We start from the raw sequence: 12,752 nt of genomic DNA on the forward strand, positions 1-12,752 counted from the left end.
CTTGGCCCAGGCATTTCCGGACTCGGGTTGTCGGAAAGACGTTCTGAAGTCCGGAAATACACAAACCTGGACTCGGGCTTTTCCAGATTCGGTACGTAAGAAAGATATTCCGAAGTCCGAAAATACACAGAATCCGGAGTGGCCTCGGTCCCGAGGCTTCCGGATTTTCGACGCTGTACCTGTAATTATTATCAGCAAAATTTAATTTTTACTAACAGAACTAAGATGTAGTGAAATTGGTGGAATGAAGCTAATTAGGAATTCAATTCCAATCCTGTAATTTTAGTTGCAGGATCCCCTTTTGAAATTATGTAAAATCTAATTCTATTTCCTGATTGGAGGACTAGGCCCACGTGAACCCAGGTACGCTTCCGCACAGGCTGCGCCTCTGGGATCCATGGGCCATTATGCTGCTCTCCATCATGCAGCACCAGAGAGCAAGGTTGCGAAGGAGGGTCCCATCAGGCAGGTGCATAGTCTTTTTGCAGGTCCGCGACGTACTGCGGAGCTATGCTGCGAAACCGCAATTATTGGGCCATTGAAGATTTTGATAACTCAAACATGTTATGTCAATCCTGTGTGAGCTATTTTATTCACTCATAAAACAAACTGGTAATTCTACTGCAGGTTGAACCTCTCTTATCCAGAATTCCCTTATCTAGAACCACCCCTCGTCCAGAGCCATTCCGCGTCACCGGGTGGCGCATGCGCAGAACTCCGACATGAAAAAATTGAACAAATTGAAATCCTTCCTTGCTCCTGCAATCGCTGGCCTGACCCCGCGATCCACTGCTCCCCCCCCCCTCCACCCCATGATCTCTCTGTCGCACTCCCAGCCCCAAACCAGCTAGCCCCGATATCCCCTTGCTCAGTTCCTGTACCATCCAATTTAACGTGACCATCCCTCGTCCGGAGAAATCCCTTATTTAGAACTGGCCAGGTCCCAAGGGTTCCGGATAAGGGAGGTTCAACCTGTATTCTCATTGTAACTGCTTACAGTAAAGAGCTGCTGAACCCAGCCTTGCAGCATACTGAAAGGATTAAGCCACAGCAAGAAAAATATTTAAAAAATAATCAGCCTACAAGCTGAAACAGCATATTTTAATCTTTTTGAGATGTGTAAAGGCATAGAATATAAAATCAGAGAAGTCCTGCTACAACTGTATAGGGTATTGGCGAGGCCACACCTAGAGTTCTGCGTACAGTTTTGCTCTCCATATTTAAGGAAGGATATACTTGCATTAGAGGCTGTTCAGAGAAGGTTCACTAGGTTGATTCTGGAGATGAGGGGATTGACTTATGAAGATCGGTTGAGTAGGTTGGGCCTATACTCATTGGAGTTCAGAAGAATGAGAGGTGATCTTAGCAAAATATATAAGATAATGAGGGGGCTCGACAAGGTGGATGCAGGGAGGCTATTGCCACTCAGAGGAAACTAAAACTAGGGGAATTTCTTCTCTCAGAGGGTTGTAAATCGATGGAATTCTCTGCCCCAGAGAGCTGGGAAGGCTGGGTCATTGAATATATTTAAGGTGGAGATAGACAGATTTTTGAGAGAAAAGGGAATAAAGGATTATGGGGAGTGGGCAGGGAAGTGGAGCTGAGTCCATGATCAGATCAGCCATGATCTTATTAAATGGCGGAGCAGGCTCGAGGGGCCTAATGACCTACTCCTGCTCCTATTTCTTATGTTCTTATAGTTCAGAATTTTCAAACAAGTTATTCCAAGACCCCCATTCTCTTCCACCTGTTATCTGGAAGATACAGGGCACTTGTTTCAGAAAGCAAATACGTCAAAATTGAGTAATCAATGTGTTAATACAGTCATGAAATCCCCGTGTTTGTTCTTTAACAATACAGAAATATGTGTAAAAAATGTCTTCCGTTTGTATATTGCCTTTAATGTAGTAAAACATCAAAAGGGGCTTAAACCGGCTCAATTTACAAATATCTAACCATGTTCTTCCAGTATGACTGTAGGCTATGTGATGTTTCCAAATGGTTGGAAGGCTGGGATTGACTGGTCAGATGCCTCTTTAGCAGACATTGCTGATGACGGGGTCATTGCTGACCTGTACAGAGTCAGTTTTACAGCAGGTGAGATGAGAGAACATACCAGCTGATGAATTCACTTGTGCTTTTAAATAGTGGAAAAATACAACCCTTGAATGAAGTAACTGAATTTTGAAAAAAACAGTTAACAGAATATCATTTTTATGTTGTCCAAACAGCAAGCTATTAAGCATTTTTCAACTCATACGTCAATTTGATGGATTTTTATCGAACTTACCATTACCTTACTTTAAGCTTAAGTTCAATTTTATAAACTGCTGTGATAGGACTCACAACCTCGGGATTCCTAGTCCAAAGCCATAAACACGAGACGACCATGCTTATACACTACACAGCTATCACAGTTGTACTAGGTTAATACTAAATTTGTACTGGTAAAAATTAATTCTGTGAGAAGACTCTTCATGGATCAAGGAATTACATATCAGACTGACGCATTGTCTTAGTCAGGCGAGAGAAAACTTGAATGAACACGCATCATTTCATCATTTGGGAGGAGGTCGCAAAAAGCAAACACACGTTTGTGAAACAATGACAGTTAGATCCGAATCGCATCTACATATTGCAGATTTGGGCAGACACATAACTTTCTTGTAAAACCATTGCAGTGTCAATTTTGTTGACCTAAAGAAATACAAACAACAACAACAACTTGTATTTATATAGAGCCTTTAATGTTGTGAAACGTCTCCAGGCGTTTCACAGGAGTGTTACGAGATAAAAATTTGAAACCGAGCCGCATGAGTAGAAATTAGCGCAGTGACCAAAGGCACGGATGAGGGCTTCAGCAGCAGATGAGCTGAGGCAAGGGCGGAGACGGGCGATGTTATGGAGGTGGAAATAGACGGTTTTGTTATGCTGGGGATATGTGAGCTCATTGCAGGGTCAAATTATGACACCAAGGTTACAAACCACAGATTATGATTTTTATGGAATCCATTTGATACTACAATATATAAATATATATATATACTATTGGGTATTAGCGAATTATAACATTTTACAGTTTTTGTATAACACACCTTTTTTTCCTGCTATAGGAGGCCAGATGTTTCACCTACAAGTGTCAATTGATAAAAGTGCTTCCCCAGTGATGTATGGGGGACTAATTTGGGAAAGTAGAATCCACGAGTGTGTGGCCAACTATCGTTTGAATTTAACTGTTCGTGGCTGGGGCATAACTGAATTTCATTACAGGTAAGTTATTTGTGATAAGGTAATCAGTATAGTCACCAGATGTTTTTTAAAGCTGAGAAAATCATGGATTATTTTTTCTCCCTTTGGTTAGAAATGATGGCGGCCGACAGGACCAAGACTTCATACTAGCTGGAAAGTTCCAGGAACCTGTGGTGGCAGCGAGCTCCAAGTTGGTGTTGGCCTTCTCCGATGAGGCGTGCCAGTGTGCTGCAGCGGTGGGTGGTAAAGGAGCTCAACTGGCACAGCTAACGGAAATGCAGAAACGCTTCGGGAATCAGGTGGGTCAAAATAAAAATGTTTTGATGTACCTGGAATATTGCGAGGAGTTTTTTGTTGGTCGAGCAGAAACAATCGTTGGGAGCAAATACAAGAACAGCTGAAGCAGGGCTAAAAGGTCAGCGGCTGAGAAATTACCACACCCCCTACCACCTCATCTAAATAAGGCATCTGGTTAAACATGTTCATCACAGTGTTAGCTGTGACTTAGTGGGTAGCATACTCGCCTCTGAGTTAGAAAGTTGTGGATTCAAGTCACACTCCAACGACTTGAGCACATGAGTACTGAGGGAGTGCTGCATTGTCGGAGGTCCCGTCTTTCAGACGAGTTGTTAAACCGAGGTTCCCATCTGCTCTCTCCTATGGCACTATTTCAAAGAAGAGCAGGGGAGTTAGACCGGTGTCCTGGCCAACATTTATCCCTCAATCAACATAACAAAAAAAGATTATTTGGTCATCATACTGCTGTTTGTGGGAGCTTGCTGTGCGCAAATTGGCTGTTGCGTTTCCCACTTTATAACAGTAACGATGTTCAAAAATTACTTCATTGGCTCTAAAGCGCTTTGGGATGTCCGGTGGTTGTGAAAGGCACAATATAAATGCAAGTGTTCTTTTAAGGATTGGCTCAAATATTTCAAAAATCGTGGGAGATTAAACAGGCTCTAATTGCACTGCTATTTTGAATGATCCGCTTATGGGCAGGGATTTTGATTCTGTCTAGCAGACAATGCTAATAATGACGCACCTTTTAAGCACAATTTTTAAATGGAGATTAAAAGTGGAAGTTCTGCAAAATAATAATTGATGCGGAGGGTGTGGCCATGAGTCAGTGAACAATTGTATTATTTGTTGCAGACATCTTGTCAGAATAATGCAATCGGCTTTTTTCTGAGTCTGACTGTTCCGATCAGGAATTCACGGCACACTGCCTATGGGTTTCTGCCCATTACTTTAAAGTAAATGAAAGAAACTGGTCAGCGTACCTGCGCTTGCTCGATATGTTGAGCCACCACATTGCTGGCAAAGGTTCTCTTTTATATAGGTAGTGAGCAACTCGTATTGAGAATGCAACAAATATGATTTTCTTGATTTCATTTTGATTTGTGCTGTGCACTCTGGCCATCTGGAAACTGAATACAGATTGCTGCAATTCATTTTATTTTCTGAACTTCAACAGTCATCAGCTGATAATTTAATCAGAGCAGCCTATTTTGGAATTAAACTAGCAATCAGAAATGAAAGGATAATGTTCTAGCACATAGCTATTTATTTCTGTTATTTTATTACTTAACTCCTGCAGAGCGTTCCTTATACTGTTACTGTTAGCATGATGGTTCGCGCACGAGTAGAGAGGGTTTGATTTTGACTTGTGAGTTTGACTGCAAAAAGCTGGTTCTGTTGTGGCATCGAGTATTTGTGCAAACATGGACTTTCAGCCATTTACAGGGAAACTTGATTAATCACCAAAATGGAGGGACCCACCTGGTGGATAATGAAAACTGGTGGATAACTGAGAGGCTCCAAATTGCACTCTTGATTTGAATCTTGAATGCGCTGCCTCTCCACATGTGCCTGCTTCAGTCCTCTCCAGTAGAACTGCTCTGCTCCTTTTGGCCGCATTAGCTAATCTTCCAGCTCAATGCTTTGCCACTCATTTGTTTTGGGACTCCAAATCTCAGATGGACTACACATCTAGAGAATTAGATACATATGGGAAGTGCTATGCCGCCAGCTTTTCTCCCTGAAATCTTAATGTTTTATCCAAGATCTACAGATTGTGCCTATTGATACAATCTGTAGATGGAGTGGGGAGAGGGCCATGGTTAACATCGGCACAGTCACAAAATGTCCCGATGTTAACCATGGCCCTCTCCCCACTGACAGAAATGAGCACTAAAACCAGCATGCATTCACCTCCAGCTCTTTCATTGGCTATCGCTATTGTGCAGATCTCACTGTAGATATCGTAGCCCCTTCCCAACCCTTGCTCCAATGTCAGAGAGAGATAATGGGGGGGGGGGGGATCTGACTGTAGATACCGTAGCCCCTTGCTCCAATGTAGAAGGGAGATATGGAGGGATATCACTGTCGATATCCTCACCTGCCCCGCCACCCTCACTCTGATTTAGGAGATGACTAGTTGATATCAAAGATTGATTTGCCTATAAACTAAGCCCTACTTGAAATTGGTCATATTTTTGTACATTTTTCATGTTACTTTTTTTTCCATGCACATTTAAAAAAGAGAATCAAATAAATGTCTATTGGATAGCAGTACCAATAGGCACAATCTGTAGATCTTGGAAAAACATTAAGATTTCAGGGGGAAAGCTGGTGGCATAGCACTTCCCATATGTATCCATCTCGCTGCTATGTTACTTGGATATATTCCTCGTGCGTTTTTCCCCTGATAAAATTCAAGACTGCTTGACTCTCTAACAAACAGAGTCATCTTCAATTACGAAGGCCCATCATGATCACCAGATTGTAGCTTTATTATATCATTATTTTCACATTTGCATGTAATGTTTCAGAATCGATTAACTAGTATAAAAACTGGACCATATTATTCCACATAGTGCTGAGCCATTTCCACCCTCTCCTCCCTCAGTTTGTGCCCCAAAGGCAAACTGAGGCAAGTTGGTCAACTTTGGAATGCAGTGGAAAATCACCAAGCATTATTCACTTTATGGTACAGGACACTGCCGTAGTTAGGGCCCTTGGAATTGCTACTCCCATCATACTAAATTAGAATCCCCTATGTGTGATAGGCAGACTTGGATCTTTTTAAAAAATTTGTTTCTGGGATGTAGGCATCATTGGCAAGGTCAGCATTTATTGCCCACCACTAACTGCCCTCGAGAAGGTGGTGGTGAGCCGCCTTCTTAAACCGCTGCAGTCCGTGTGCTGAAGGTGCTCCCACAGTACTGTCAGGGATGGAGTTCCAGGAATTTGACTCAGCGATGATGAAGGAACTTGATATATTTCCAAATCAGGATGGTGTGTAACTTGGAGGGGAATGTTGTTCCCATGCTCCTGTTGTCCTTGTCCTTCGAGGTGGTAGAGGTCGTGGGTTTGAGAACTGCTGACAAAGAAGCCTTGGCTGTAGTGCACCTTGTGGGTGGTGCACACTGCAGCCACGGTGCGTTGGTGGTGGAGGAAGTGAATGTTGAAGGTCGTGGATGGGGTGCCAATCAAGCGGACTTCTGTGTCCTGGATGGTGTCAAGCTTCTTGAATGTTGTTGGAGCTGCACTCATCCAAGTATGTGGAGAGTATTCCATCACACTCCTAACTTGTGCCTTGTAGATGGTGGAAAGGCTTTGGGGAGTCAGGAGGTGAGACACTTGCTGCAGAATACCCAGCCTCTGACCTGCTCTTGTAGCCACAGTATTTATGTGGCTGCTCCAGATACGTTTCTGGTCAATGGTGACCCCCAGGATGTTGATGGTGGGGGATTTGGCGATAGTATTGATGTTGACTCAAGGGGCGGTGGTTAGACTCTTGCTTGTTGGAGATAGTCAATGCCTGGCACTTGTGCAGCGTGTATGTTAAATGCCACTTATCAGCCCAAGCCTGAAAGTCATCCAGGTCTTGCTGCATTTGGTCATGGACTGCTTCATTATCTGAGGAGTTGCGAATGGAACTATTTACAATCTATGTTAACGACTTGGAAGAGGGGACTGAGTGTAACGTAGCCAAGTTTGCTGATGATACAAAGTTGGGAGGAAGGGCAATGTGTGAGGAGGACATAAGAGGCTGCAGGAGGACATAGACACGCTAAGTGAGTGGGCAAGAATTTGGCAGATGGAGTATAATATTGGAAACTGTGAGGTCATGCACTTTGGCAGAAAAAAAATCAAAGAGCAAGTTATCATTTAAATGGAGAAAGATTGCAAAGTGCTGCAGTACAGCAGGACCTGGGGGTACTTGTGCATGAAACACAAAAGGATAGTATGCAGGTACAGCAAGTGATCAGGAAGGCCAATGGAATCTTGGCCTATATTGCAAAGGGGATGGAGTATAAAAGCAGCAAAGTCTTGTTACAGCTGTACAGGGTATTGGTGAGGCCACACCTGGAATACTGCGTGCAGTTTTGGTTTCCATATTTACGAAAGGATATACTTGCTGTGGAGGCAATTCAGAGAAGGTTCACTAGGTTGACCCCGGGGATGAGTGGGTTGACTTATGAGGAAAGGTTGAGTAGGTTGGGCCTCTATTCATTGGAATTCAGAAGAATGAGAGGTGTGTTATAGAAACGTATAAGATTATGAGGGGGCTTGACAAGGTGGATGCAAAGACGATGTTTCCACAGATGGGGGACACTAGAACTAGAGGGCATGATCTTAGAACCGAGATGAGGAGAAATTTCTTCTCTCAGAGGGTTGTAAATCTGTGGAATTCACTGCCTCAGAGAGCGGTGGAAGCTGGGACATTAAATAAATTTAAGACAGAAATAGACTGTTTCTTAAACGATAAGGGGATAAGGGGTTATGGGGAGCGAGCAGGGAAGTGGAGCTGAGTCCATGATCAGATCAGCCATGATTTTATTGAATGGTGGAGCAGGCTCGAGGGGCCTCATGGCCTACTCCTGCTTCTATTTCTTATGTTCTTATGAACTGAACATTGTGCACTCATCAGCGAATATCCCTACTTGTGATCTTTTAATGGAGGGAAGGTCATTGATGAAGCAGCTTAAGATGTTGGGCCTTGGGCACTGCTCTGAGGAACTCCTGCAGTAATGTTCTGGGGCTGAGATGGTTGACCTCTAACAAATACAACCATCTTACTTTGTGCTAGGTATGACTCCAGCCAATGGAGAGATTTCCCCCTGATTCCCATTGATTTCAATTTTACTATGGCTCCTTGATGCCACACTTGGTCAAATACTGCCTTGAAGTCAAGGGTAGTCACTTTCACCTCACTTCTGGCATTCAACTCTTTTGTCCATGTTTGGACCAAGGCTGTAATGAGATCTGGAGCCGAGTGGCCCTGCGGAACCCAAACTGAGTATCGGTGAGCAGGTTATTTGTGAGTAAGTGCCACTTGATAGCACTGTCGACGACACCTTCCATCACTTTGCTGATGATTAAGAGTAGACTGATGGGGCGGTAATTGGCCAGATTGGATTTGTCCTGCTTTTTGTGGATAGGACATACCTGGGCAATTTTCCAGAGTTGTAGCTGTTTTGGAACAGCTTGGCTAGAGACGCGGCTAGTTCTGGAGCACGAGTCTTCAGCACGACAGCCGGGATGTTTTCAGAGCCCATAGCCTTTGCTGTATCCAGTGCACTTTAACCGATTCTTGATATCACTTGGAGTGAATCGAATTGGCTGTAGACTGACTTCTGTGATGGTGGGGACCTCAGGAGGAGGCCAAGTTGAATCATCCACTCGGCAATTCTGGCTGAAGATAGTTGCAAACACTTCAGCCTTGTTTCTCCAAACATTCCTGCTGTTTTGGCCCCTGCCCTTTTGATATATCTGGCATGGCTAGATCTAGCTGAAAGACAGCCTGTATAACTATTCAGGTCTCAGAGGCATTCCAGCTCCTTCACCGTGCTTAGGCAAGAAAGAAAAAAGCAAATATATTCTTATATCTTCGAGTAATAGTGGCAAGTCATTTATCAGAATCAATTAATGCTGTAAGTGAGTTAAAGTGATAAATAATACAAGCTCATCAAGAATAAAATAATATCCTGTTTGCTTGTCTGCTAGTTTTCTGTACCTACAGGCCTCTGTGTCACTATCGCAGCCCTGGGACGCCAAATGAAAATGAACAACAGTCTCCAGCAAGCTGTGGCAGAGCTGAACGATGTGGCCTGGTATTGTCATTCTCTTCATTTAGACAATATAAACTGATTAAAACATTCCAACTTCAGTTTTAGTGTTAGATTGATGCGATTTCAGTTGCACTTTAAAAGTGACACTGCACTGAATTGAAGTTTACTCAACATGTTTGAACATAAGAACATTAGAATTAGGAGCAGGAGTAGGCCATTTGGCCCCTCGAGCCTGCGCCGCCATTTAATAAGATCATGGCTGATCTTCTACCTCAACTCCATTTGCCTGCACTATTCCCATATCCCTTGATTCCCTTAATATCCAAAAATCTATCGATCTCTGTCTTGAATTCTGGATACGTGCCAACTTCAATCGTTTTCTCCCTTTTTTAATTATGGAATTTCTGTATTTCAACAGCACACGGAAAATTGGAAACCTTCAGGAACTGTGCACGAGGTAAAATCAATCAAAAATACTTTCCTTTGACAGAATTTATTATATGCCAGAACATTTCCTGTGATATTGCTTTGGTGAGTTGGGGATTTTATAAGAACAGGGCTGCTATGTCAAATAGTACTAAAGGTGACACTGATTTATCAACATTGGGAGCAGTCCGAAGACTGCAAAAGACCGGCAAGGAGCCCAAGGCTTTGAGAGTACTGTGAAGGTCTCAGGCTCAGAGGTTTGTAAGCGACAGACATCAGAAGAGGCCATGGCGGTATTTAAAACACAAGGATGAGCATTTTAAAATCGAGGAGTTGCTGAACCGGGAAGGTAGGTCAGTGAGCACAGACATGTTGGGTGAGCGGGACTTGATGCGGGTAAGGAGACGAGCAGCAGAGTTTTAGATGAGCTGAAGTGTGATGAGGGTAGAGGATGGGAGCCTAGCCAGAAGCATATGGGAAGAGTGGAATCTCGAGGTGACAAAGGTACAGATGAGGGTGTCAGCAGCAGATGGGCTGAGGCGCGGATGGAAGCGGGTAATGTTACGGAGGTGGAAGTAGGCGGTCTTAGTGATGGAGAGTGTGGAGTTAGAAGCTCTGCCCAGGGTCAAACAGGAATTGGAGGTTGCACACAGTCTGGTTCAATCTGAGACAATGGCTGGTGAAGGGGATGGAATCCGTATATTCGATCCCTATTTTTAGATGTCCACTATAAATTCCTATGTCCACATTTAGAATATAAACTACCTCTGTAAACTTTTCACACTGTAATTACTCCCACCTGACAGAGGGGGCACTGTAGTGCCTCTACTGGCTGGAGGGTGTAATTACAGCTTGACACGTTTGCAGAAGCAGTTTCCATTATAAATAAAGACATTTGTATTGACAATGGAAAAAGTTGACAGAAAGTGATTGTACATGTACGATTTTTAATGTATTACCCTTTGTTCTTCCATCATGTTACACAAAGGGATAATGACCAAATGTCGTCTTCAGATTAAGTACGGTTAGAGGCTGGGAGATATTTTGCTCAGTGCACAATTAAAGTCCTACATTCTGCACTTATTTTTGTAAACTTCCATAATCAATTCCTATGTAAACTAGTCCTGTTGCAATGATACCCTTCTACCATAATGATTCTGCAATGGCTTGATGTGGCAAGAGGCTATGTGAACCCAATCCAATGGTTTCTTTTTAGTAAATCACTTACAAATTACCTACCCACTGCAGCGCTTACACAAAGTGTAAAAATAGGTCGAGAATTTGTATTGACTCATTCACAGGATGTGGGCATCGCTAGCGAGGCTGACATTAATTGCTCATGAAAATAATCCCACAGTGCTGTTTGGTAAGGAGTTCCAGGAATTTAACCCAGTGACAATGAAGGAACGATGATATATTTCCAAGTCAGAAAGGCGTGTGAATTGGAAGGGTACTTTCCTCCTTTAAGACACTCCTTAAAACTTACTTCTTTGACCAAGCATTTGGTCATCTGCTCTGATATCTCCTTATGTGGCTCAATGTCAAATTCTGTTTGATAACGCTGCTGTGAAGCACCTTGGGATGTTTCACTACGTTAAAGGCACTATATAAATAGTTCTTGTTTTTGTTGTTGCTGTTGAAATACAAACAAGAAAACAAACGTTCAAAGTTCTGCAAGGGAAAATGATTAACCACAGAGGCCATTTTTCTTAAACAAAGAAGTCTGCTAGCCATTCCTTTGAATGTCTTACCACACGCTGGAAATTGCTGTGGGATTTGACATATGAATTGGCTTTTAATGTTCCTCAGATGTGTTGAATTGTTCAGAAGAACCAAACTGGCTCCAGAGATAGAAAGTGCCATTCGTGATCAGCTTGGTGAGCTGAGGCTGCTGGGAGTGGAGGAACGATTAGCCGTCAGGTCCAGCGCAGTCGGGGAGGACACAGAGGACACATCTGCTGCTGGGCAACTCGGCACTAAACTGGGATTGAAAGGCTTTGAACAGGTAAGAGGAAAAAGAACATGATGAGTCAGTCAATGACAAAGTAATAGTGAGGGTGAAACAGAAATTAAGGTGGAAAATTCCGCAGCTTACCAATAATTCAAAGTTGCTTCCATTCAAATATTCTGAATTAGGCAATAACATGAATTAAGTGAAGTAAATAATGCAGCAAGGTGGGAATTTGGAATTTTACCAAAAATTGTATTATCAGATCGTCTGAATTCTTTGGGCCGGATTTTCGGCAGGTTTGCGACCGGGTTTTCGTCGTGATTTGACCCTCGGGTACATGTTTGCAATGGCGCTTCCAAGTACTGCCAGGGAGATAACGTGCAACAATGCAGATTACTTTTGTGTGTATTTTGGGCACTCTCCCGACCCGTATGCTGCGCCCAGAATACCGACAGGGTCAAACCTGTCGGTGCAGCCCTGCCAGCAGCGGTAACTATAAAGACCTGCAACAAAGGTAAGTTAAAGTTTTTAGTTTTACATTTTTTTTTCAGCGATTTGATAGATAATGTTCGTGTAAATGTTTTTTGAGTGTTTTTGGAATGTTTTGTGGAATTTTTTTTTCTCCCCCTCCCGAGGCCTCTCTCGCATCGCTCCTGTTGCCGAAACTCGCGGTTTGCGGTGCGAATCATTGTGCAACGCCTTCTTTACCAATCATAAAGGCCGAAAGTTTGGCCTAAAAATGGTAGTGTAGCGAAAACGGTAATTTTGACGTAAAACTAGCGTTTTCGACAAAAACGAAAATCTAGCCCGTAACAACTTTGAACTAAGGATTAGACTGTACAACTTGTTCTACACAGGAATATGCTCTGATTCGATTCATTCTTATGGGGTATTCTTAATTAGAAACATTGGAACAGCAATAGGCCATTCATCCCCTCGAGCCTGTTCCACCATTCAACTAGATCATGACTGATCTGTAACTTAACCCCATCTTCCCGCCTTGGTTCCGTAACCCATAATACTTTTGTTCCTGTGTCTTTAGTAATCTC

The 12,752-nt window shown here is 43.1% G+C and overlaps 1 protein-coding gene across 3 annotated transcripts in view; it reads left to right on the forward strand.

Annotated features, from left to right (window-relative positions):
* The window catches only part of LOC139278967 (rifampicin phosphotransferase-like), a 178,810-nt gene that overhangs the window by 68,885 nt on the left and 97,173 nt on the right, over positions 1-12,752 (forward strand). For all 3 annotated transcript variants that reach the window (XM_070898258.1, XM_070898256.1, XM_070898257.1), the window contains exons 9-14: positions 1,970-2,097; positions 3,114-3,270; positions 3,362-3,548; positions 9,262-9,368; positions 9,745-9,783; positions 11,562-11,757. In XM_070898258.1, coding sequence (XP_070754359.1) covers positions 1,970-2,097; positions 3,114-3,270; positions 3,362-3,548; positions 9,262-9,368; positions 9,745-9,783; positions 11,562-11,757 — 814 coding nt within the window. The remainder of the gene's footprint in view (positions 1-1,969; positions 2,098-3,113; positions 3,271-3,361; positions 3,549-9,261; positions 9,369-9,744; positions 9,784-11,561; positions 11,758-12,752) is intronic.

Source organism: Pristiophorus japonicus, chromosome 13 (assembly GCF_044704955.1).
Source record: "Pristiophorus japonicus isolate sPriJap1 chromosome 13, sPriJap1.hap1, whole genome shotgun sequence".
NCBI lineage: Eukaryota > Metazoa > Chordata > Chondrichthyes > Pristiophoridae > Pristiophorus > Pristiophorus japonicus.